This window comes from Maylandia zebra, linkage group LG12, assembly GCF_041146795.1.
Source record: "Maylandia zebra isolate NMK-2024a linkage group LG12, Mzebra_GT3a, whole genome shotgun sequence".
In the NCBI taxonomy this organism is placed as follows: domain Eukaryota; kingdom Metazoa; phylum Chordata; class Actinopteri; order Cichliformes; family Cichlidae; genus Maylandia; species Maylandia zebra.
This window is the reverse complement of record NC_135178.1, coordinates 39,803,503-39,827,470: the sequence shown is the minus strand read 5'-3', so window position 1 is coordinate 39,827,470 and position 23,968 is coordinate 39,803,503. Positions and strand designations below refer to the sequence as shown.

The 23,968-nt window shown below is 42.7% G+C and overlaps 1 protein-coding gene across 5 annotated transcripts in view; it reads right to left on the bottom strand.

The window, feature by feature from the left end:
- LOC105940554 (protein mono-ADP-ribosyltransferase PARP14) overlaps positions 1-23,968 on the bottom strand; it is a 61,012-nt gene that overhangs the window by 13,325 nt on the left and 23,719 nt on the right. For 4 of the 5 annotated variants that reach the window (XM_076891292.1, XM_076891294.1, XM_076891295.1 and 1 more), the window contains 10 exons: positions 23,820-23,918; positions 17,567-19,754; positions 6,405-6,596; positions 5,752-5,818; positions 2,917-3,153; positions 1,953-2,174; positions 1,553-1,658; positions 990-1,139; positions 709-771; positions 443-625 (listed from right to left, as the gene is read on the bottom strand). In XM_076891292.1, the coding sequence (XP_076747407.1) occupies positions 443-625; positions 709-771; positions 990-1,139; positions 1,553-1,658; positions 1,953-2,174; positions 2,917-3,153; positions 5,752-5,818; positions 6,405-6,596; positions 17,567-19,754; positions 23,820-23,918 (3,507 nt within the window). The remainder of the gene's footprint in view (positions 1-442; positions 626-708; positions 772-989; positions 1,140-1,552; positions 1,659-1,952; positions 2,175-2,916; positions 3,154-5,751; positions 5,819-6,404; positions 6,597-17,566; positions 19,755-23,819; positions 23,919-23,968) is intronic. The other variant, XM_076891293.1, reaches the window with a different exon arrangement.

Sequence of the window (23,968 nt, the reverse complement as noted above, 5' to 3'; positions counted from 1 at the left end):
AGCCTGAAGGATGTAGCAGAGGTGGTGACCACTCGCTGGGATTGTATTCGTAGCACAGTTAGCTGATTTAGCCACATACTGGTATAATCTAAGATCACACAGACGCTGCAGAAGGAAGCTGGTTAGTTAGTGTGTCTTGGCTTTGTATGTGACGCAGTCTCTGTTCTGACTTTAGCTTTGTAAGAGTGGTGTGAAGTAAGGATACTTCACATTGCTGCTCATTGAATGAATTGCATAAATGGTAAATGGCCTGCATTTGTATAGCGCTTTTCTAGTCCATAGGACCCCAAAGTGCTTTACACTACATTCAGTCATTCACCCATTCACACACACATTCACACACTGGTGATGGCAGCTACATTGTAGCCACAGCTGCCCTGGGGCGCACTGACAGAGGCGAGGCTGCCGGACACAGGCGCCACCGGGCCCTAGTTGTACAGACCTGTTCCCAGGGCAGGGAAGGTGACAGAGCTGAACTTGTTCTCCTCGCAGACCTTCAGCACCGAGTAAACTGTGTTTTTAATGCTTGCAGGGTCGTTCTGGCCGACGACGTGGACGATGTTCCTGCTGGGCAGCTGCCCGGCTGATGTCAGGATCATTGGAGGAGGCTGAGCTGTGGAACTCACTGCAGAGAAGAAACAGCTTTATGAATGTGAAGCATATTGAGTCTAAAAATGAAGTAAAGTGGCTTTGGTTTCATGTACACACCAAGCTGAGCGCACTCCTGCTCAACTGTTACTCCAGCACCGTCTAAGATTGCCTTGGACACTCCTGAGAAGCAATAGGAGGAGAGCAACAGGTGCAGTAGGGAAGTAAGTGAGTAAAATTTTATTTATCTAGCACCTTTCGAGACAAAGATCACAACAACATACTGGAGCATAAAAAAGTCAGACGTCATGTTACACTAGAATGGACATTTTAAAGACATGTTTATTTTCACTGTTAAATAGTTTTATACACACACACACACACACACACTCAATGCTCACCTGCTTTAAGGCTAAAGTTCTGATTGGACGAGTTCACAATAACATCAGTGGACTCTTTGGTGATGTCACCTGATGACACCTCAAGGGTAAGTTGACCGATCTGTTTCTGGTACACACCGAGGGAGGGGGGCAAGACTGGGAGAGAGGAGGCTGACACACACGTATTCACACATTTAAGTTTTCACACCAATTTAAAATCAACAGTTATCCTAACACGTGCAGCCTGTGGGAGGAAGGTGGAATACCCGAGTGAAGATTTGAACCCAAGGCCTCCTCCACTATGTCGAGGTATGTAAGAGGTGGTGGAGGCCTATGTGGAGGAGGCCTCCTCCACATAGGCCTCCACCACCTCTTACAGGTTTATTTCTTAAATTATGTTAAATTTGTTGAGGCAAGAATTGTTGATAACTGTCCACCCAGTGCAATTCACATGACGTGATAATCAATAAAACTGTTTCCCTTCTTCTGTTGCATAACACCTGCTTATAGGTGAGAGTTTCTAAATAACCTGTGAACATCAGGCTAAACAGGATTCTGCTCTTTGGAGTTCTGATGGTTCTTACCTGAGGAGCGCTGTGATTGGTCGACAGCCTGTTGAGCTGGTACCTCATGAAAACCACGTGCTTCATGTTGGACGTTCCCCTGAGCGGTGAACCCTCTGGTGAAACACTGATAATATATTTCATGTGTTACGTTCATGCTGGTGATTTGTTTTCACAGCACTGATGAAGCAGCTGTAACTGCAGCTCAGTGCACTGGAAAGTTTAGAGGAAAAATACAATTTAATGTTTCATCATTTTAAACCTGAAGGTGGTTTTAATTACATTTTATGGAGGAGGATAATAGGATGTCTGTGTTACTCTGTGCTTTCACTCACTAACAGGGTGGGTTTGCTCGTCTCTAGTGCTCACTGTCAGAACATGATAAGCACTTAAACAGCTCCTATCAGAGTCACAAACTCACATCCACGGTTTGGCTGTCACTGGGGTGAACGACGATGACCACCTCTCTCAGACAGCGAGGGTTTCTGCTGCTGCTGTACGAGCGGATCTCTCTCAGCAGGAGTTTGGACACCAGGGCTCTGGGGAAACTCAGGTTTCCTGTCCCGATGGCTGGGAAGGACAGTGATGCCATCTGGCGTTTCTCAGCCTCCTCCAGACAGTATCTGATGATGGACATTAACTCCTGACAGAGATAAGATGGAGAAAGTGAGGCTGGACTTCAGTGACTGGGTTACAAAGAGCATGGTGCATGAACTCTCAGGAACAACAGTGTCCTTTTCATTGGAAGTTACTTAAATGATCAAATGCATTTCCTGGTGTTTCAGACATTTCAGACAGAATATGTGATATATTAATGCAAATTGGTTACTTGTCATTTAATCTTTAAAGATTTTACAAACAATTCCATGAACATGACCCCTAAACTGTGAATCCCCAATAAAAACAGTTTTTATGCATCAGAGGTCATTTTTCTGCACAGTTTCACAGCTCACATAAAAATGTGGGTAAGTGACATTTTCAATGCAGGTCAAATATTTGTAGTTTATTTATTTTTTATTTAGAACTGATGTCTACATCTGCATCTAAAACTTCCTAATTAAAGAGTTGCAGGTGCAGTTGTGATTTGAGGCCATTGTATATCTTTTTAACATACACGACTCTCAATTCTGTCGTTCAGCTTCTCTTTATTCTTTCTGAAGCATTCTGGTTGTTGTCTGTGTCAAGCTATGATATTTTTTCCCCAAAATTCTGGGGGCTCATGGGAATAATACAAAAGTGAAATATTCAATTTAAAAAGTGCTGTCCTTAAATATTGAAGCATATAAAGTGAACCACATGATGACTGTTAGGTTAGATCATCCGTGCGCATTCTTACAGATTCATCCATCTCTGGACCGATGTTAAAGTTAAATAAGAAGCCTCACCTCCTCTGCTTTGCCACCTCCATTGTCCCATGATGGACAAACGGCATGAAAGACTTTCTGGCATGTGAGGTTGTAGCCGTCTGTGACGACGACATTGCCGGATGGCAACTTGGACCCTGTGGCTGCAGAGTAGATGGCGTCCTGCAGGCTGCTCCCAGCCGCTGACAGGATGGCTTTGGACACAGCGCCCTGGTTCAGGTTCATGTCCTCTGAGATGGTGTTGACAATGGCATCAGTCTGTGGAACAAAGGTTAAATCACAAAAACTTTCATTTTAAGTAAAAATAGTTCAGAAATTTTTCTTTAAAAAGGCATAGGCACTAAATGACTGCAGATAACACTGCACTACAGTGAATACAAAAGCTGTGCTGCATAAAAACATTGTCATTTAAATTCTTGATTATATGACTAGATACGTGTTGTCAGCCAGTGCATCTTTGTTTTCATTGCTATGGCTCATTGACTATATTTCCTAGTGATGTTAGCCTTCTGATATTTTCAATATGGTTCATTTGATGAAGATAATTTTAGGGTATTATCTTAGGCAAGCTGGCCTGTTAACTGTGAGTTTTCTACTTTTTTAAAACAGTTTATTAGTTTAATGTATCATTAAAAATCTATGCCAAAAGTTGATTCTGTTCATCTGGATGTTTTCAGGTGACTGCAGGTTTCCGGCCTTATATACAGTACATCTGCATAATGACTGAAACTAGCACCACTGAATGAACAATGGGCTGGGAGGTCAGTTCCTTGATCATTTATATGCAAATTCTCATGAACATTGATCAACAACCACTGATCAATGGCCATGAGTACCATGGGAAAAGGGAAAGACCATGTCTGAATCGAGGAGGGGGCCTATGGGTATAGCTTTCGCCATCTTACAATGCTGTGATTGCAGCCATTCCCCAACTCTCTGTGAATGGGACTCATGGACCTTGATCAGTGGTCTTTGATCAATGATTGTTATGTTTGCTTCTGTATTGGCTTCCCTTCATTGGCTTCCTGTTAAATCCAGAATTCAAAATCCTGCTCCTCACATACAAGGTCTTAAATAATCAGGCCCCATCTTATCTTAATGACCTTGTAGTACCATATCACCCTATTAGAGCACTTCGCTCTCGCTCTGCAGGCCTACTTGTTGTTCCTAGAGTATTTAAAAGTAGAATAATAATAATAATAATAATAATAATGGATTGGATTTTATATAGCGCTTTTCAAGGCACCCAAAGCGCTTTACAATGCCACTATTCATTCACTCTCACATTCACACACTGGTGGAGGCAGCTACGGTTGTAGCCACAGCTGCCCTGGGGCAGACTGACAGAAGCGCGGCTGCTGTATCGAGGGGCCGATGGCGCGAATGGGAGGCAGAGCCTTCAGTTTTCAGTCCCCTCTTCTATGGAACCAGCTTCCATATAGTTACAGCTGGATCAAGTGACCCTGAATCCTGTTATTAATCTCTGTCTCTCTTCCACAGCATGTCTTTATCCTGTCTTCCTTCTCTCACCCCATCCCAGACCTTCCCAAAGTGTGGGGCCCGCCCCCTAGAGGGGGGCATGGAATGAAAAGGGGGGGGAAAAAAAACACTGCTAGCACGGGGCGCCTACAGAAATGCAAAGCAGGAGATGAAGCATCGCTGAATATGTTTCCAAACCAACTTCATTCTAAGCCAAAGACTAGAAAATATGCTGAAGCTAATCTGCCCTTTGGTTTCACCTGCACGAGTGCCGAGGCAGGTCTCCCTGCAGGATTGGTTTTCCCTTCGTCGGGAGCAGCGCTGGGCTCTTCAAACCACGGACAAACAGGATCCCACATTCTTGATTTTTAGTTCACAAACACTTGTGGACGAAACAGCTGCGTTTTCAAAATCACCCGTGTAGGTGTGGACGTAGCGTAAAAGAGTTAGTAGTTTATTTTATTACTACCTGTCATTTATTGCAGATTACTTGTATTTGCTTAATTGTTCACTAAATGTTTGAGGTGTGAAATAAACCGCAATGGAGCAAAATATGGGTGTGTGTGGTTGGAGGATGTGTATGTGCGTGCGCGCGTGCTCGTGGGGGGCATGAGCATTTTTCTTGTAAAACAAAGGGGGGCCCAGCAAAAAAAGTTTGGGAACCACTGCCCCAACCGGTTACAGCAGATGGCCCCGCCCCTCCCTGAGCCTGGTTCTGCCAGAGGTTTCTTCCTGTTAAAAGTTCCTGAATTCCTGAATTGAATTGAATTGAAAATGACTACATTCAGCGACAAAAGGATAAATTGGTTTGACCAAATCCCCATATGATCTCATACGCAAGTATTGTGTATGAAAAAAAATTGGCCTGCAACTTAAATTCTGCATTTCTGCAATTCTGATTTCTCCACCTGGGATAGAAAGCCAAGGATATGAAACGAGGATTCTCAGAATTTTCAAAAAATTAAACTGAAATGAGCAAATTTTGAGTCATGTTTGAAACATGTCACACCGCCATGTTAGTCAATTATCAACATAAGCTTTTGAGCAGGAATCACTTGATTTTTGAATGTGTAATAGGTATCATGGTACCAATATGTGTGATGAGCTTGAGTGTCTGTGTTAAGCTCATTTGGCCCTGTAGTGAATGCCGCTATGATGTTCAGTAGAACTGTGCAAAACTAGGAAAGATTGCAAAAAAGAATTAAAAACTATAAAGATATGACACAAAATCTAATAAACCAGTATTAAGATTTTATTCTGGTTTATTTACATATATCATCTAAATCTATACTTTCATGTTAGTTCTAGTCCAAATTTAGCATATAATATGGTTCTTTATATTTATATTGTGGTCTACATGGCACCACAGGTACTCACAGTCTGGTCCTGAATGTTTCCCTTGCACAGAATGATCTTCAGGCCCTTAGCTGTGGTCTGCTCCAACCTACATCCAATGAGATAACAGGACTTTTAATGTCAAGTCAAGTCATCTTTATTTATATAGCACATTTAAAAGACATCAAGTGTCGGCCAAAGTGCTGAACAGAGGGATAATATAATAAAAGAATTAAAATAGAAAGAAAACATTTTTAAAAAAGAATTGTAAGACATGTAAGAGTATATAGCATATAATGTACATGCAAATATGCACATATATATACAAAACTGTACACATTCACACACAAGCACACATATGTGAACATAACATATATACACATACAACACCATTCAATAAGATAAGAGGCCAAATAGACAGAATAAAAAAAGGATATCAAAGAGATCCGAAAGCCTTGGAAAATAAGTAGGTCTTGAGATTCGATTTAAAGACTTCCAAGGATGAAGAGAATTTTATGAAGGGGGGAAGACTATTCCAGAGTCTCGGGGCGGCAATGGAGAAAGCCCTGTCACCTCTAGATTTGAGCTGGGAGCGTGGAACTGGGAGCGATTTGGGTCACGCAAATCGTTATAAAATAATGTCACCAAGAGTATGATAAAATGAAAAAGTGGAAAGCGAAGATGAAGAACCTTACCCTCCATGCTCTCCAAGACTGGTGTGTTGCTTGGGGCTCCATCCTCCCCTGTTACCCTGATGATTTCCACGGAATCCACCTCCTCTTCCTCCACCACCTCCTCTTCCTGGTTCACCTCCTCTTCCTCCTTCATTAAACCAACGGACGCTGTGTGACTGGTTCTGACCTCTACCTCGACTCCACTGATATCTGCTGGGAAGCAATCAATTTTTTATACAGGTTCCGTCTGACATTCAGCCTACATAATGCATCTTCGTATTTGGGCATTAAGCAACGGCCAGTATTAAAGCTATGGGAATCATAGCTTAATATAATTTTTCTTATCTGACTTGGCATCATTAACTCGGCCCTGGCAAAATTCAGTGTTTTTTAGTCTAAGGAGCTTGGAAAGAAAACCGTCTGGACTTGTTTAAATTGCTTGAAGACGTTTCACCTCTCATCCAAGAAGCTTCTTCAGTTCTTCAGTGTTTTTACAATGTATTGTTTTGCTTTGTTTCGTCACAGAGGTACAATGTGTACCATCTACACCAGACAATTTCTGCTCAGAATCTGGAAAAACAGCACAATTTCCATGACTAATCTGCCAACAGAGAAACTTTGGAGTCTGGGTTTGTTAACTCCCGCACTCCCCACCAAGGCAGTGAGGCTGCTCTAATGCAAGCACTGCACACATAAACAAAAGCGAGGAAAGCATGCCAGCGCTAGCGCTAGGCGAAAGGCTAAACTGTTCCAACCAGCACTTCCATCCATCCTGCTCTGTAACGTTCGCTGCTTGGACAGTAAAATGGATTATCTGTGGCTCCAGCATTTGACCCAGTGTGAAGTTAAGAACTATTGTGTTTTCATCCTCGCAAACATGCCTGAACATGGACATTGCTGACTAGGCTATCCAGCTAACCGGGCTAGCATGCTATCGAGCCGACAGAAAAGCCTCCTTGTCTGGTTAGAGCTCGGGCGGTGGTTTGTGCATCTACATCAACAAACTGTGGTCCCCAAATTCGGCTGAAGTGAGTCTTTAATTGGACAGTGTTGCCCATTCTACCTACCAAGAGAGTTTTCCTTGATACTTGTTATAGCAGTGTCTCACACCAATACTAACTTGGCACTAGCAGAACTGTCTCATGCTATCAACGAGCTCCAGACTGTGCACAAGGAAGGCTTTTTTGTCGTAGCCGGCAACTTCAACCACGCAAACCTCAAGACAGTTCTCTCCAAATTCCATCAACCAAGAACTTCCCAAGCAGAGGAGAGAACTGCCTGGATAAAGTGCACCAACGTGCACGGGGCCTACAAGGCAGCTGTGCGCCCGCAAATCGGCACATCACCATGGCACTGTGATGCTGCTGCCCACATACATATTACTACTGAAACGCACAAGACCTTCCAGAAAAACTATCAGAGTCTGGCTAAGTGAGGCTATCTCAGCGCTTCAGGACTGTTTTGAGTGCACAGAGTGGAACATGTTTAAAAAGATGGACCTGGACAAGTTCACTGAATCTGTGACCTACTACATCAGTTAGTGCTCAGGGGATATAACGGTCTCCAAAAACACCAAGACAAGAGCCAATGAGAAGCCCTGGTTCACTGCAGCAGTACGTGCATGTCTGAGAGCGAGAGATGCTGCTGTCCAGTCTGGAGATAAAACAGCTCTCAGAACAGCCAGAGCCAACCTCTCTCGTACCATCCGACAAGCAAATTGCACATGCATAAAAGATCCAGAGCCACTTCCACAACACAAAAAGACTCTTGCGGGTTATGGCAGGGCATTCAGGCCATCACACAGTATAAGCCTGCACCAAGCAGCTGTGATGGAGGTACCACACTCCCTGAGGAGCTGAACAAGTTCTACGCACAGTTTGATACACTGAACAACACACAAGCAAAGAAACCCACACACCCCCACCACCAACCAGACCATCTCTCTGCCTGCAGCCGACATGAAAAGATCTTTCACCAAGCTCAACCCACAGAAAGCTGCTTGACCAGACAACATCCCAGGTCGTGAGAGACTGTGCTGATCAGATGGCTGATGTCTTCACAGACATCTTCAACTCATCACTGAGCCAGATGGCTATCTTAACGTGATTCAAGTCCACTACCATCATCCTGGTGCCAAAGAAATCCTCTACCATCCCAACGCCCTGACCCCTATCATCATGAAGTGCCTCGAGAGACTTGTCATGGCACATGTGAAAAGCAACCTCTCTTGCTCACTGGATCCACTGCAGTTTGCATAGTGGCCATTTCCACTGCACTTCACCTCTCCCTCTCCCACCTGGACAAGAAAGACACCTATGTCAGAATGCTGTTCATAGACCTTAGTTCAGCATTCAACATCATTATCTCCCAAAAACTGTTTGACAAACTCAGCAAGTTGGGTATGAGCACCTCTCTCTTTAACTGGATACTAGATTTCCTGTCAGAGAGGCCTCAGTCCAAATCAGCAACAACATCTCCAGCATCATCAGACTGAGCACAGGAGCTCCTCAGGGCTGTGTTCTTAGCTCACTGTTGTCCACCCTCCTGACAGACGACTGCACCGCCCTATACAGCTCTAACAACGTCATCAAGTTCCCTGACGACACAACCGTGGTTGGACTCATCAGCAGCAACGACTCATCAGTGTACAGAGATGATATGGTGTTATTTTAGTGCGTGCGTAAAAAAAAGTTGCAAGCGCAAATGTTGTATGTTGAAGAGAAAATTAGTTTGAGCAACCACATGAGCCAAAGTGGGAGAAATGGTAATAACCCCGGGCGCATGCGCACGCAGCGACCGGGAGTGAATGAGAGCTTGGCGTCCTAAGTTTTTAAGTTCTTATCGTTTCTTTTTGTTTCTATTGCTGGCATGTGTTTTGGTTGAAGGAAGTGACAGTTTTCTTACAAAGTGACACATGCTCCACAACAGTGAGAACATCATGGATTCTTTTTTCTTCATTGTGGTTGGATTTCTACTGTGCTGGCTTGTTTCCATGGATGTTACTAGCTCTTATGCAGTATTTTGTAAAGACATGATTATACCTTTTAAGCACGTTAAACTGTACGCTAACAATAAGTCATGGGTCACCAAAAGCGTCAAAGAGACAGGCCTTTAAAGAGGGGGCTGTTACTGATTTTCAGACAGCCACCAAGGAACTGAAAATCGAGATCTTGAGAGCAAAACAGAGCTACAAAAACCTTCTTGAAAGCAAATTTGCTGCAAAAAATTTTGGGTCTGCCTGGAATTGTATGAAAACCATAGCAGGGTTTCAAAATCCCCAGAGCAGCAGTCAGATCATTTTAGATGGTTTTAATTCAGACAGAGATTTTGCAAATGCTTTAAATATGTTTTATGCTCGTTTTAGTTCTTCTGATTTTAGCGAGGATATTTCTGAACTGAAACAGAAACTGAGAGATACTCAGCACTTTATCATTGAACTCAGCGATGTTAAAAAGGCCTTTCATACAGTCAATGTGAACAACAGCCAGGGTCCTGATAATATTAGTGGCCGCCTAATTAAATCTTGTGCTGACGAACTCAGTCCTATATTTCAGGTTATTTTTAACAAATCCTTGCAAACACAACATGTGCCCTCTCTTTGGAAAGAAGCAGTCGTGGTTCCTGTCCCTAAATCTAGTCGTCCAACAATTCTAAATGACTTCAGGCCTGTTGCCCTCACTTCAGTTGTAATGAAAGTCTTTGAAAAAATCCTCAGAAATGTGATTATGAAAGAGACTGAACATCAGCTGGATCCAATGCAGTTTGCATATAGGCCCAACAGAGGAGTGGAGGACGCACTTTGACTTTATTAAATCTGATTCCTAAACATGTAGAGAGTAAAGGGACTTTTGCAAGACTTCTTTTCATTGATTTTTCTTCGGCTTTTAATACAATACAGCCCCATATTTTAACTAAAAGACTTTTAGAACAGTTTGAAATCAGGAAAAACCTGGTGGGCTGGATTTTAGATTTTCTAACTGACAGGTCACAAAGAATGAGAATAAATGGGGTTCTGTCTGACCCAGTGTTCTCCTCCACAGGTTCTGGTCAAGGGTGCGTCTTATCGCCCTTATTATTCATTCTCTATACAAACATGTGTCAGAGCAGACATGAAAACAGGGCCATCTTTAAATATGCAGATGACTCTGTTATTGTCAGCTTACTGAAAGAGGGTGAAACTAACCACGGTCCAGTCATTGATGACTTTGTTCAGTGGTGTGAGGAGTCTTATCTCCAGTTGAACATACCTAAAACAAAACATATGGTTGTTGATTTTAGGAAACAGCAAAATGGGCACGCAGTCAATTTAATTAAAGGTCAGAAAATAGAGCAAGTACAATCATATAAATATCTTGGGACCATAATCAATGAAAAACTGAACTTTGACTCCAAATCAGTTTGTAAAAAGGGTCACCAGCACCTTTATTGCCTTAGAAAACTTGCTCATTTCCACATTGACCAAAAAATTTTAACTTTGTTTTATCGTTCTTTAATTGAGTCTGTTTTTTCCTTTTGTTTGGTGGCATGGTTCGGTCAGACCTCTGTCACAGAGAAAAACTCTCTAAATCAGATAGCGAGATGGTCCAGTTGTCTGATAGGTGAACCACAGTCTTGTTTAGCCTCCCTGTACTCTAAGCAGGTACAGAGGATGGCTTTATCAATCCTTAAAAATGGTTCCCATCCTCTAAGGGGTGAATTTCAGCTTCTTTCCTCAGGACGGAGGCTTCTATTTCCGAGATGCTATAAAAATAGCTTTGTCCCTGTTGCTGTCACTGAATCAAATAAGAACTGTTTTTGTTTCTAAATATTAAATTACAATATATGTGCTACAGTGAGGTTTATATCTTTATTCGGTATGTGTGTTTCTGAAGGGATGGCAAATGGTATCATTTTTCTGTAAAGCAAATTTACCTTGCCTATGGGTATAAATAAAGTTACCTTGACCTTGACAAAAGTTTAATTTAAGCGAACAAAATTGATTTCTGCGTGCAAGAAATCTATTTCAATGTTTGCGATTATCCATATACCCACACAATAACAGCCCCTCTCAATCAGTTGTTGGCATTTGATCACAGACTTGGATGCAAAAATTTCTGATTAGCTGTTGTGGTCTCCAATCAGCGCGGTAGCTACTGTAGCCAAACCATAGCTGGACTGGCCATCGGGCATACCGGGCATTTGCCCGGTGGGCCGCTGGCGATTTTTTGTTTTTATGGGCCGATCAATTTTTTTTTTTTTTTTTTTGGAAGGGTATAAATAATGAAAGGTGTTGGATTGGACAATTGGTCATGATCGACTCTGGGCTGGACCAATTACAGCCGAGGAGGTCGGATGCACCCTCCCCCTTGTTTAGCAATCTTATAGACGAACTAAAGAAAATGGAGAACAAAAAAAGGAAAGGAGGTGCAGAAAAAATTAGGGCCAAAAAGAAACAAGCCCTTCAGGCAGACGCTGCCAAATGTGTAAAAATAACTGAACTGTTTGGCGGTAGCTATGGCATAGCTTCCACAGATTTAGCAACATCAGCAAGTGGTGGAGGCCAGCAGGTGGATAAGGGAAAGGGGAGGCAAGAGGAGGAGAGACCCGAGGCGGCCGCCGGTCATAGTGGCAGAGGAACTGAACTTCAGGTAAGAAGTTATGACCTGCTGTCTATCTGTGTCAGATATAAACCAAGTTTAGTTGTAGTTTGTTTTCGTTGTGCTGACTTTTTACAGTCGCTTAGAATAACTGGTGCTGCGTACTAGCTAGCATGACGGAGTTTATATACTGCTGGGCGGGTGCTATGAAGTTACTGATAGTAAATTTTATTTTATGCTTAAGGTTAGTTTCTCAAACTCCTCAAAATCTTAGCAAATTGTGCCAATCCTTACATGTTGCACCAGGCTGATTTATCATCAAAAGTGGAGAAGTCTGTGACAGGAGACAGAAGAGCAGCAGAGAGAGATGGAGATGGAGAGATGACTTTATGTCATCCATGAGGGATGCATTTGACATATGTTTCACATATTATAGCCCAACAAGTTACTCATAGCAATTTAAATACAAGCAATCAGCTTTTGGCAAATACCGGAAATCAGTTTTTGGCAGACAATCACTTTTTGGCACAACACCGGCTATTACTTCTTGCCATTTTTTGTGTTTTTTTTTATCGCTGTGTAACTGAGTTCAATTGAAAGCCTGCATGCGCTAGTACCTCTTGCCACAAGTTCCCAGAATCCTTTGCGGTTTTACCGCTGAATGACGTCACATTTTTGGTGGGCCGGTCTCTAGTCAAAATGCCCGGGCCGATTTTTTGTCCTAGTCCAGCCCTGAGCCAAACCCAGCCAAATATCCCTGAATGTGTTTCGTCCAAAACTCAAATGAGGCAGTTGAGCAGGAACGAAGAGTGGCTAGGATTAAAATACTCTTCCTGGGTCAAAAAAATAATCTTTAAAGAAATTGTCATGCGAGAACGCCCATACGGAAAAGAAATAGTAGAAACTTGTAAAAGACTTGCATAAGATGTGGCCTATTTCATGAGTGAATCATATAAGGCTTATATGATTTACTCATGAAAGTGGCCACTTTCTCATTACTTTCATATATTGTTTTAGTAAGTATCCAAAACATACAAGATTCATTTATATAATTTTTTAAGGGATCACTCTTGTATGCTTTTCATACAAGTTTCACACAAGACAGATACAAACTTTATAGGATTTATATATATCTTTTCCATATGGGCGTAGCTGTGTAAACTTCAAATATCTGCTTGATTTATCAAGACATCACATATTAGAAAAAGTGCTCTAATGTTTTGTAGATGCCTGTTACCCACCAGCTGACCACATACTGGACTGGCCATCGGGTATGTCGGGCATTTGCTCGGTGGGCCGCTGGTGATTTTTTGTTTTTATGTTTGTTTGTTTGTTTTTGTACCAGTATAAACAATGAAAGGTGGTTGATTTGCCAATTGGTCATGATGGACTCTGGGCTGGACCAGTTAAAATACATCTGAATTGAGGTGAAAGGGAACGCAATTTGTCCTGAAATTCAGCTAGATTGAAAAAAAGATGCAAAGCTGGAGTTATTCTGGGTCTTTGATGCACAGCTGCCTCTTCTCCTCTCATATCCCCCCCCCAGTTGATGTTTGCTGGAGCCACAACCATAAAAGCTGCTGGTCATCGGTTTGGATATCTGGTGAGGGGGAAACATGAAGATGAATCATGAAATTCTATTAAAAAAACTGGAAAGGTATGAGTTTAGGGGAGTGGTTTTGGAATGGTTAAAAAGCTATGTAGGGAATAGGCAACAATATGTACAAATAAATGAATATAAATCTAATTTGATGGATATAGCTTGTGGAGTACCTCAAGGTTCAGTACTGGGTCCAAAAATGTTTATTATGTACTTAAATTATATCTGCAGAGTATCGGAGATTTTAAAGTTTGTAATATTTGCAGATGACACAAATATACTGTGTTCAGGTGTGGAATTGCCACAGGTTTTGGGGATGATCACACAGGAATTAACGATATTAAAGAAGTGGTTTGATATAAATAAATTATCATTGAATCTAGATAAAACCAAATTTATGTTGTTTGGAAACCAAAAGAAAAACATCGAAGTAGAAATATGTGTTGACAATGTATATTTAGAAAGAGTAAATGAAATAAAATTTCTTGGGGTGATCATTGACCACAAGCTCTGTTGGAAGCCACACATTACTTATGTTCGGGGGAAATTGGCACGGGGCATTGCCGTCCTGGGAAAAGCAAAGCATATGTTGGATCAGAAAGCACTGCACATTTTATACTGTGCTTTACTACTGCCATATATGAGCTACTGTGTAGAGGTCTGGGGAAACACATACAAAAGTAACACACAAACAATAACTATAATACAGAAAAGGGCCATTAGATTAATAAATAATGTAGGGTACAGGGACCATACAAATGCACTCTTTGTCAAAATGCAAGCTATTAAATTCCAAGACTTGGTGAAGCTTAAAACAGCGCAAATAATGTATAAAGTAAGAAATAAATTGCTTCCAAAAGAAATCTGTAAATTGTTCATAGAAAGAGAAGGTGGGTATAACTTAAGAGGGAAATGGAATTTAAAAATACAAAGTGCTAGAACATAGGTGTCAAACTCTGGCCTACTTACATTTGGCCCGAGAAGCCATACCAAATTACTATCAGAGCTGGCCTACTGGTATTATACAGCTAATATATATATTGTTTAGTATTAAGCTTTGCTTGTTCCATATTCAGTTTTTCAGCAAAACGTGTTTGAGTCCATAAGAAAAGATTCATTCTCATATCTGGAGGAATAAATATATTTCAATAAATATTAATGTTAGCCCGCGACTTTGTTCCAGTTTTGAATTTTGGCCCACTGTGTATTTGAGTTTGACACCCCTGTGCTAGAACAACCAAAGAACTATGTCTATCTCAATTGCAGGAGTTAAATTATGGAACAGTCTAACAGAAGAAATAAAAGAAAGTAAAAACATGAAACAGTTTAAAGTAAAATATAAAAACCTAATTTTAAATAAGTATAAGAATGAAGAAAACGGGGTTAACCCAGGACGGTAATGTTGCTGGTAATGGTGTTGTGGTTCTTTTTTGGTTTTTTTGTTTTGGTTTGTTTGTTTTTCCATAACTTGTGTATCTGCAAATATACACATTCTGTATTTTTCATATGAAAGAAACTATACTGTGGTGGGCTTGCTAATTTCTTGTTTTTGATTTATGTATGTTTTGTTTTGTTTTTCTTTACTTTTGTTTCATATGTTGTCTGTTTAATTTAAGACTAAAAAAAATTAAATGAATGAGAGGTAAAACTTGAGGGGGTAGGGACAAATAAGTAAATACTTCAGCCTACTCCTTTTCAAACAAATAATGGAATGATATTTTGTAATGATTGTCAAGGCACATGTTTGAAATGGTTGAAATAAAAATGAACTGAACTGAACTGAAACCAGGAGATGTCCTTTAGTGTTCATCTCATGTAAACTGAATAGAAATCATATATATACCAACAACACAGTGTACATCACTGTCACAACAGTGTTTGTTTTGTTCAAAGGCTTTATGGTTTTTCCTATAATGTGGTGGTCGGTCTCTAGTCAAAATGCCCGAGTCAATGTTTTGTCTCAGTCCAGCCCTGGCTGACCGGCTCTTCAAGGGGCGTACTCCCGGCACAGCGTTTTCAACCCCCCCCCCCCGCGCGGTTTTTCGCTACACACTTTTGCTACAAATCCTCTGTTTGATTTTTGTTCCTGAGTAGATTGGTTTTGGCTGTGATTATAGTTCGGCTTCATAACTGGACAGTTTTATTTAATACTGAAGTCTTACTTGGAGAGCTGTCAGTCTGTTTTGAATTATACCAGTCATTATCAAAATGTTTCCTCCTCAATTTTTATATTTTTTTTTTATGTTAGATTTAATTCAGAGTGTAGATAAAACAAAAGAGATGGTGATTGATTTCAGGAAGGTTGGCAGAGATCACCACACAGACCTCACCATAGATGGTGCCGCTGTGGAAATAGTCAGCAGTGTTGAGTTTCTGGGTGTGCACCTAGCTGATGACCTGTCCTTCTCCATTAATACCACAGCAGATATAAAAAAAGCACAAAAGTCTCCACTCCCTTGGTAGAATCAGAGAAGCAGGACTCTCCAAACTTCACCTTAAACCATTTTACAGAGGCACCATTAAAAACATTCTGACACAAGGTTTTACATCTTGGTTTGGCAGCTGCAAGTCCTATGAGAAGCGACAACTCAATAGGATTGTTAAGACTGCCAGGATTGTTGGTGCCCCTCTCTCGTCTCTGGAGGAGATCTACAAACAGTGATGTATATGCAGAGCTATCTTCATCATCGGAGACTCCCACCACCCGTCTCATGGCCTGTACTCCCTCCTGCCTGCCGTCTGACAGGAGGTACAGATGCATCAGCTGCAGAACCACCAGGATGCTGGAAGGGTTCTTTGCAGAAGCTGTGAGACTGATAAATGGACTGTGCACCCTCTCCATCCATTCAGCTATTCACACAGATATACTGTAAAATCCACAAGCAAGCTGTGATGCTCTACATATGCACACACACAATATACTCCCCAGATACACACACTGTTTGACTTAGTTATCCTCTACCTGAATGAGCGGGACTATGTTGTCATGGTCTGGGTGAGTGCTGGGGTTTTTTCCACTGAGTCACTGTTCCACCCCTGGGCAGAGTCGCTGCTTTCCTACATGTCTCTACACCTGCTGGCAATTGAGCTGCCAGTACTTAAGACCAGCACTCACCACTCCTCTTCGCCAAGTCTTCAGCTAACCACACCATCCTGTTGTCACCTCCATCCTCTGGCGATACACTCTTTCATCCTGAAGCTGGTTTGTGCTTGGCAGCTCTTTGCATCACAGCACCTCTTCGACCTGCCTGTCCTCCTGTCACAGTACTCAATCGGACCATGTTTTCCTGGAGACCGAAACTGCCTCACTTTGACCACTTACCTCTCCCTTGCCATTCCTCCACCCGCCAAAGTAAGAATGTTTCTTCATGGTTCATACTCACCAGGATTTACAGACTCAGCCACTAAAAGTTGTCTCCTCTCATTCTAGTGTTCAGTGTTTCCTGCCCCGTGCCTCTGTACCTATCCCCTCGTCACAATTCTCTGGTGCTTTTGTAAAATCAAGTATTTGTCATAGTTTAGTATCACTCCTGTTTATAGCTCACAGTATTTGTCAGGCCCTGGAAAATAAACTTTTGTTAATTACTCATCCTAGCCTCTGTGTGTTATTTGCATTTGAGTCTGGGTGTCTGCTTCAGTCTTGGCCGTGACATATGTATACTTGAGTTCATTTTAGAATTTAGATTTTATGTTATTTATCCCTGTTTATTGCTGCAATTTATTGCTGTCCTTTTATTGCTCCTGTTTGTTTTTAATTTGTATTGACTATTGCACTATAGAGGCTGGTGAGAAACAGTATTTTGTTTCAGCCTGGGTAGCACCATTCTAAATGACAATAAACTTAAAACAAAACCCAAAACCCATAATGACATTATAGAACCCTCGATCCTGTGATCATGATGCTAGTCAGACTTGCAGTTTTCCCTTATTCCAGTATTGTTTCCTAAACTAGTCTAACTAGTTGCTCACTGCAGTAAAAGTTCATTATTAAAAAACTTTAACATTACCCTGAAGCTCCTGTTCGTTTCCCGCCTGCTTGCTGTGGGATGGTCATGGTAGGTCCGAGGTCTGAGAACTCCTTGCTCACAGCTGTAGCCATGACTCTGACGGTCGTATCGTTGTTGTCCACCAGGTGAATCTCAGTTAATGATCTCAGACCTTGTGGGCTGTCACAGTGCTCCCGAACTGCCTGGGCTATGGTCTCAGCACAGAGGTCAACGGGGAAACCAAAGATGCCCGAGCTGATCGCTGGCAGTGCAATGCTGGAGCAGTTGGCCATCTCTGCTTGTCTCAGACTTTCTCTAACGGCAGTCTTCAGGCGTGACACTGCTGTCTTCTTGTCAAAGTCAGAGAATCGTGGACCAACTGCATGGACAACATGTTTGCAAGGCAGGTTGTATGCATCTGTTATGATGGCGTCACCTGGACGTAGACGTCCATTTTTAGCGACGTAGTCGCTGCTTTCTTTCTGCAGCTGTGGTCCTGCAGCCTTTAGCAGTGCCAAAGCCAGGCCACCAATGTGGTCTAAGTCCTCATTAGCTGCATTGACCACAGCGTCCACACCAAAGCTGCAGATGTCCACCTTACTGACAGAAATCAGTACTCCACTGTTGGTCTGCACTTTACAATAACAAAAGTTAGTTTCTCCTCCATAATTCTCTGCTTCTTCTTCTTCATCATCTTCAATCTCTGGACGAAGGAAGACCGCACATCTTATCTCATTCATTAATGTAGACAGTAACATTTTTCCTTGGTTTTGGAAGTATTTCTTTGCTCCTGGCTTGTCCACAGTTAAGGTGTCAGTGAAGAGAGCACTGGCCAGTTCCATAAAGCAGGATTTGGCTTTCTGGACATTAAGACGAGCACCAAGGATGCTGATGCTCTGCTTCTGTACATAAAACCTTACTGATACATCATTATCTTTAACGATACTGGACCATTCCTTTGATTTCTTCTTTTTAATAAACAAAACAACAGCACAGAATTGGAGACGAAGGGTTTCTTGGACTTGTGAATTGCTTGCAATAAACTCCTTCAGACTGTGGCTGACCTCTTTCACTGGATTCACAAAACCAGCCACTGTTATTTTGTTTCTTCTTTCTGGATGCATCTCAATGGCAACCGTTTTTTTCTTGGATAGGTTGTAGGTATCCAGCAGCTTTTGCTTCAGGTGGCCCCAGGTGGGAAGTTTTAGAACTTTTTGGTCTTCCACTTCTACAATCTGATGAGCCAAAGCAGTCTTCATCTTACTTTCTGCATCAACAAGGGCTCTGTCAGAACTCCCGAACAGGAGAACACTTTTGTTGTCGATGGTGTAGATTGCACTGATGCCTTGAGATGTGAACAAATCCTGGGACAAGTCCATGGGATCCAATGTTCTGAGAAAGTCTAGAAGACATGGGGGGACACTCTGATGTTTCTTACTCATATTCATTATCTTCTCAGAGATCCATGACTTGGTCTTGTAGACCTCTGCAGGTAGTCCTCTAATTGTCAACTTCTGGGTGCTTTCATCATAAGAGAGTTTCATCTCAGGAGAAACATTCAGAGCAGCATTGTGGAGCCCCTCCTGGTTCAGAATGTAAAACATTGCAGGGGACAAAATCATTTCCTCAGAGATGCTGTTTGTCTGTCGTTCAATGTGACCCATTGCTTTAAGAAGGATCTTCTCCACAGGAGCCTTGATTTTCTTTAATCTATCAGCTCGGCCAGCAACAGTCAGAACCCCTTGTGATGCATCCAGCACCAGGATGGCATCTTCTTTCACAATTGAACGGACATCTTTCTCTGCAGCTGTCCATCCCTGCGCATTTGCTTGACATATGAATGCTGTGTACTGAGACATCAGGCGATGGAAGGCATGTTGGGCCTTATTCATCCAGTTATCTACATGTTCTGCAGTCAGACCTTGCTGCCTCAAAAACTCTGGCACAGGGCTGAGTTTCACGTTGGGGTGATTTAAATCCACTCTGCAGAAATGTGGACGCATCTGATCATTGATGTGTTCTGATAGTTTCTTCTCCACAAGGAATTTCCAGATAACATGGTGAACATGCTCTGTGAAGGGGTCAGGCATCTTCCATGTTGGTCGTTCTTTGCCGTACAAGGCGGTTCCCAGTGACTTGTAGTATGGATACACTTTCACCGTGACAGACTTGATCTCGAGGTCTTTTTTTATGCAAATCTTTTCCACAACTGCAGCAAAAGAGGAGCAGAGAAACAAAGGTTAGGTAAGTGGTTACTCTAACCCAGGGGTCGGCAACCTGCGGCTCCGGAGCTGCATGTGGCTCTTTAGTTCTTATACTGCGGCTCCAGGTGGTTTGCGAAAATAAATTAGAAGTATTTAGCTGAAGTGTATTTTATTTATGTTAGTTCTTTTTTAACTTGTAGTTCTAAATTGGAAGATTATTGTGATATTGAAATATAAAAATAAAATTATATTCTATTACTTTTTCATCCGGCCGGCCGGGCACAGCCCGAAGAGGAGACATGGGCCCATCCTCCCGCAGGCCCACCACCTGCAGGAAGTGCCATAGGGGTCGGGTGCATTGTGTGCCGGGTGGCAGCCAGGAGCGGAGGCCCTGGCGGACTGATCCTCGGCTGCCAAGACTGGCAATAGGGACATGGAATGTCACCTCTCTGGTGGGGAAGGAGCCTGAGTTAGTGCGTGAGGTTGAGAGGTACCGGCTAGATATAGTCGGGCTCACCTCTACACATGGCTTGGGCTGGCACCAGTCTCCTGGAGAGGGGCTGGACTCTGTCTCAGTCTGGAGTTGCCCCTGGTGAGAGGCGGCGGTCTGGGGTGGGTATTCTAGTATCCCCTCGGCTTGCTGCTGGTACGTTGGGGTTTTTCCCGGTGGATGAGAGGGTTTGTTCCCTGCGTCTTAGGGTCGGGGAACGGGTCCTGACTGTCATCTTATCTCTCAGATCTGCTTTTACCATACGAACCCTCGCGGACCCTGAGGTCCTCTGGTACTGGCCTTTTGATTGTCCCTAAAGTCAGGACACATACTCACGGAGAGGCAGCTTTTCAGTGGTATGGTCCTCGTCTGTGGAACAGCCTGCCGGAGGAGCTCAGGGCCGCAGAGAACGTACATGTTTTTAAGAACAGGCTCAAGACCCACCTTTTTAATTTAGCTTTTACTTAGCGTTTATTTATTTTATGCTTATTTATTCTATCCTGTTATTCTATTATTAATTTAGGATTTACCTAATATTTATTTGATTTTATTCTTATTCATTTTTTAATCTTCTTATTCTATTTATATTTATATTGTATCCTGTTCTTATTTATTTTATCATTTTACCCTATATATATTGTATTGCGTCATATCTCCAGTGTTTCCTCGGAGGGCGCTCTCTGCACCGGGGCTGTTATTGACCGTGGTCCTCTCAGCCTGGCTGGGGGGCTCCTTTGCCTCCCTCCTGCTGGAAGATGCTACACATGGAGACTCTGTTGTCCTGCTGGGAGACTTCAATGCTCACGTGGGTAACGACAGCGAGACCTGGATGGGCGTGACTGGGAGGAACGGCCTCCCTGATCTGAACCCGAGCGGTGCTTTGTTATTGGACTTCTGTGCTAATCACAGTTTGGCCATAGCGAACACCTTGTTCGAACATAAGAGTGTCCATAAGTGCACGTGGCACCAGGATGCTCTAGGCCGCAGGTCGATGATTGATTTTGTAATCGTATCACCAGACCTGCGACCACATGTTCTGGACACTCGGGTAAAGAGAGGGGCTGAGCTGTCAACTGATCACCACCTGGTGGTGAGTTGGATCAGGTGGCGGGGGAGGACGCTGGACAGACCCGGTGCACCTAAACGCGTAGTGAGGGTGTGCTGGGAACGTCTAGCAGAGGCCCCAGTCCGCGAGATCTTCAACGCACACCTCCGGCAGAGCTTCAACAGCATTCCGAGGGAGACTGGGGACATTGAGTCCGAATGGACCATGTTCAGCGTCTCCATTGCCGAAGCTGCTGCATTGAGCTGCGGCCGCAAGGTGGTTGGTGCCTGTCGTGGTGGTAATCCCCGAACCAAATGGTGGACACCAGAGGTGAAGGGAGCCACCAGGCTGAAGAAAGAGTCCTATCGGGCTTGGTTAGCCTTTGGGACTCCGGAGGCAGCCGACAGGTATCGACAGGCCAAGCGGAAATGCGGCTCGGGCAGTGGCTGAAGCAAAAACTCGGGTGTGGGAGGAGTTCGGAGAGTCCATGGAAAAAGACTTTCGGACTGCCTCAAAGAGATTCTGGCAAACCGTCAGGCGTCTCAGGAGGGGAAAGCGGTGCTCTACCTGCACTGTGTATAGTGCTGGCAGAGCGCTGCTGACGTCAACTGAGAAAATTGTCAGGTGGTGGAAGGAATACTTCGAGGACCTCCTTAATTCCACTGATACGTCTTCTGAGGAGGAGGCAGAGTCTGGGGATGAGGGGAATGACCCGCTCCTCAGCCTCCCTGGGAAAGTCTATGCCACGGTGCTGGAAAGGAGAGTTCATCCGCTAGTCGAACCTCGGATACAGGAGGAACAATGCAGTTTTCATCACTCAAAATAAGCGTCAAACTCGCGGAAGCCGGTGTACCCGCCGGAACGCCGTGCATTTATCGAGACTTTCAACCCCAGGTAGGTAAATTATGAATCTTCGGAGCCACATTATGTCAGCAGCTATTCTCCACCGTGAACTACAAACACTGCTCACGCCTCACAGACGACAGCTTTCAGTCCTGTAAAGATGAAAGTGACTTTGTACAGCCCCGATTTGCAGACGCTGTGCACAGAGGTTCAGGAGCAGAAGTCCCATTGTTAACATATCACGGCAGACCCGACGATGTTTCCATGAACATGCTTTTCAGCATCTCTTTACTGACCACTTTTCACACACGGTTGCTGTACGCATACAGCCGGCTGTAGCTTTTCAGCTCACAGCCCGACACACACCAACACAACAGCAGAGAGAGCACAGACAACAAGGAGGCGAGGCGTGATTGCGGTGCCGCTCAGGTGCGTCCGCCTCCCCTGAAGCTGTGCTGCAGACCACGCCCCGCCACGCACATTAACCAGGTAAAATACATATTTAGGCAGAATTTTGCAAATATCTATTTTTCATCTTTTAGCAGCATAGTATTTTTTTTCCAATTATTTTTTAAAAGTCGGGTCAAGGCTCCAAAAGCCCAGAGGCGATATAAGGGTGGCGGCTCACAACAGTTTTTGTTTGCTACATGGATCTTTTTAGTTCAGCTGGGTGTCTTTCCTTTTGTTATATTTCTTTAAGAGTTCAAAATGTGTTAATTACATAAATAAAATTTAATTTTCTCTGTAGCACTTCATGGATTTCACAAGCAACACACCTTATTTGTTCACACAAAGCATAAAGGTAAAAAACAATATATACAGTGTTATCTTCATTTTAGATGTCAACAAGTATTTGCGGCTCCCAGAGTTTTCTTTTGCGTGGAAACCGGCTCCAAATGGCTCTTTGGGTGTTAAAGGTTGCTGACCCCTGCTCTAACCGCTTGGATTTAGAAAATAATTTTATAAACATTTATACAAATTATGAGTATTTCAGACGTTACTCATTTGGCCAGAATCATTCTCTATAACACATTTCATGTTGAAATTAGGTTATTTAAACAAATGTCAAATAAGGATCTGGACAGTTTACCATTTTTCAGTTAGCTAACTATTTGTACAGTAATTTTAACTACTTGTTCGTACATTAAACTTATACCTTTTGTTATTCTCATCATCTTTAGTAATAACTGTCACTTTTTGCCCAGGTTCACTTTTAAAAGCTCAAAAAGTTATGCTTATTTTGTTTTCCACTTGCCCCTGGCTACTGAAGAGGTGTCCCCTGCTTTAGAATTAAATTACTAAATAAGCAAAAACACGAGAATAACTTTGCTCTTACTCCTGGTCTGCATCATCTGTCCTTGTTTTCATCTTAGCTGCTTAGCTTCCAGTAAAGGGAACTATTAATCATACAGTATACATTGTGACAGCTTAGTTAGAAGCATTTGTCCATATTTTGCTAAACAATTTGCGTTTAAAGATGTGTAGGAACTTTGTAATAAACCATCACCGTTATCCCAACTTCTAATCTAGATCTCTGTTAGAGCTCACTAAACTCTGGTGGATTACTGAGAGAAATCATTGTTGTGGGTTTATAATCTGTTGAAACGACCAAATTAAAATAATGAATATATACCGAACTGAATCCTAAATTTAGTCACTTATAAACTATTAAGTTTAAAAAACTAAAAGCACCTTTAGGGTCGCTGAATGTGATGATGGCAGCCTGTTCAGCCGGAATCATGATGATATTGTCTGGCAGATTCCAGTTCTCGAAATACAGCTCCAGCATGTCTAGAAATAAGACAGAAATTCACAGTTTTACAGCTGCTTAAAGGAGAAAT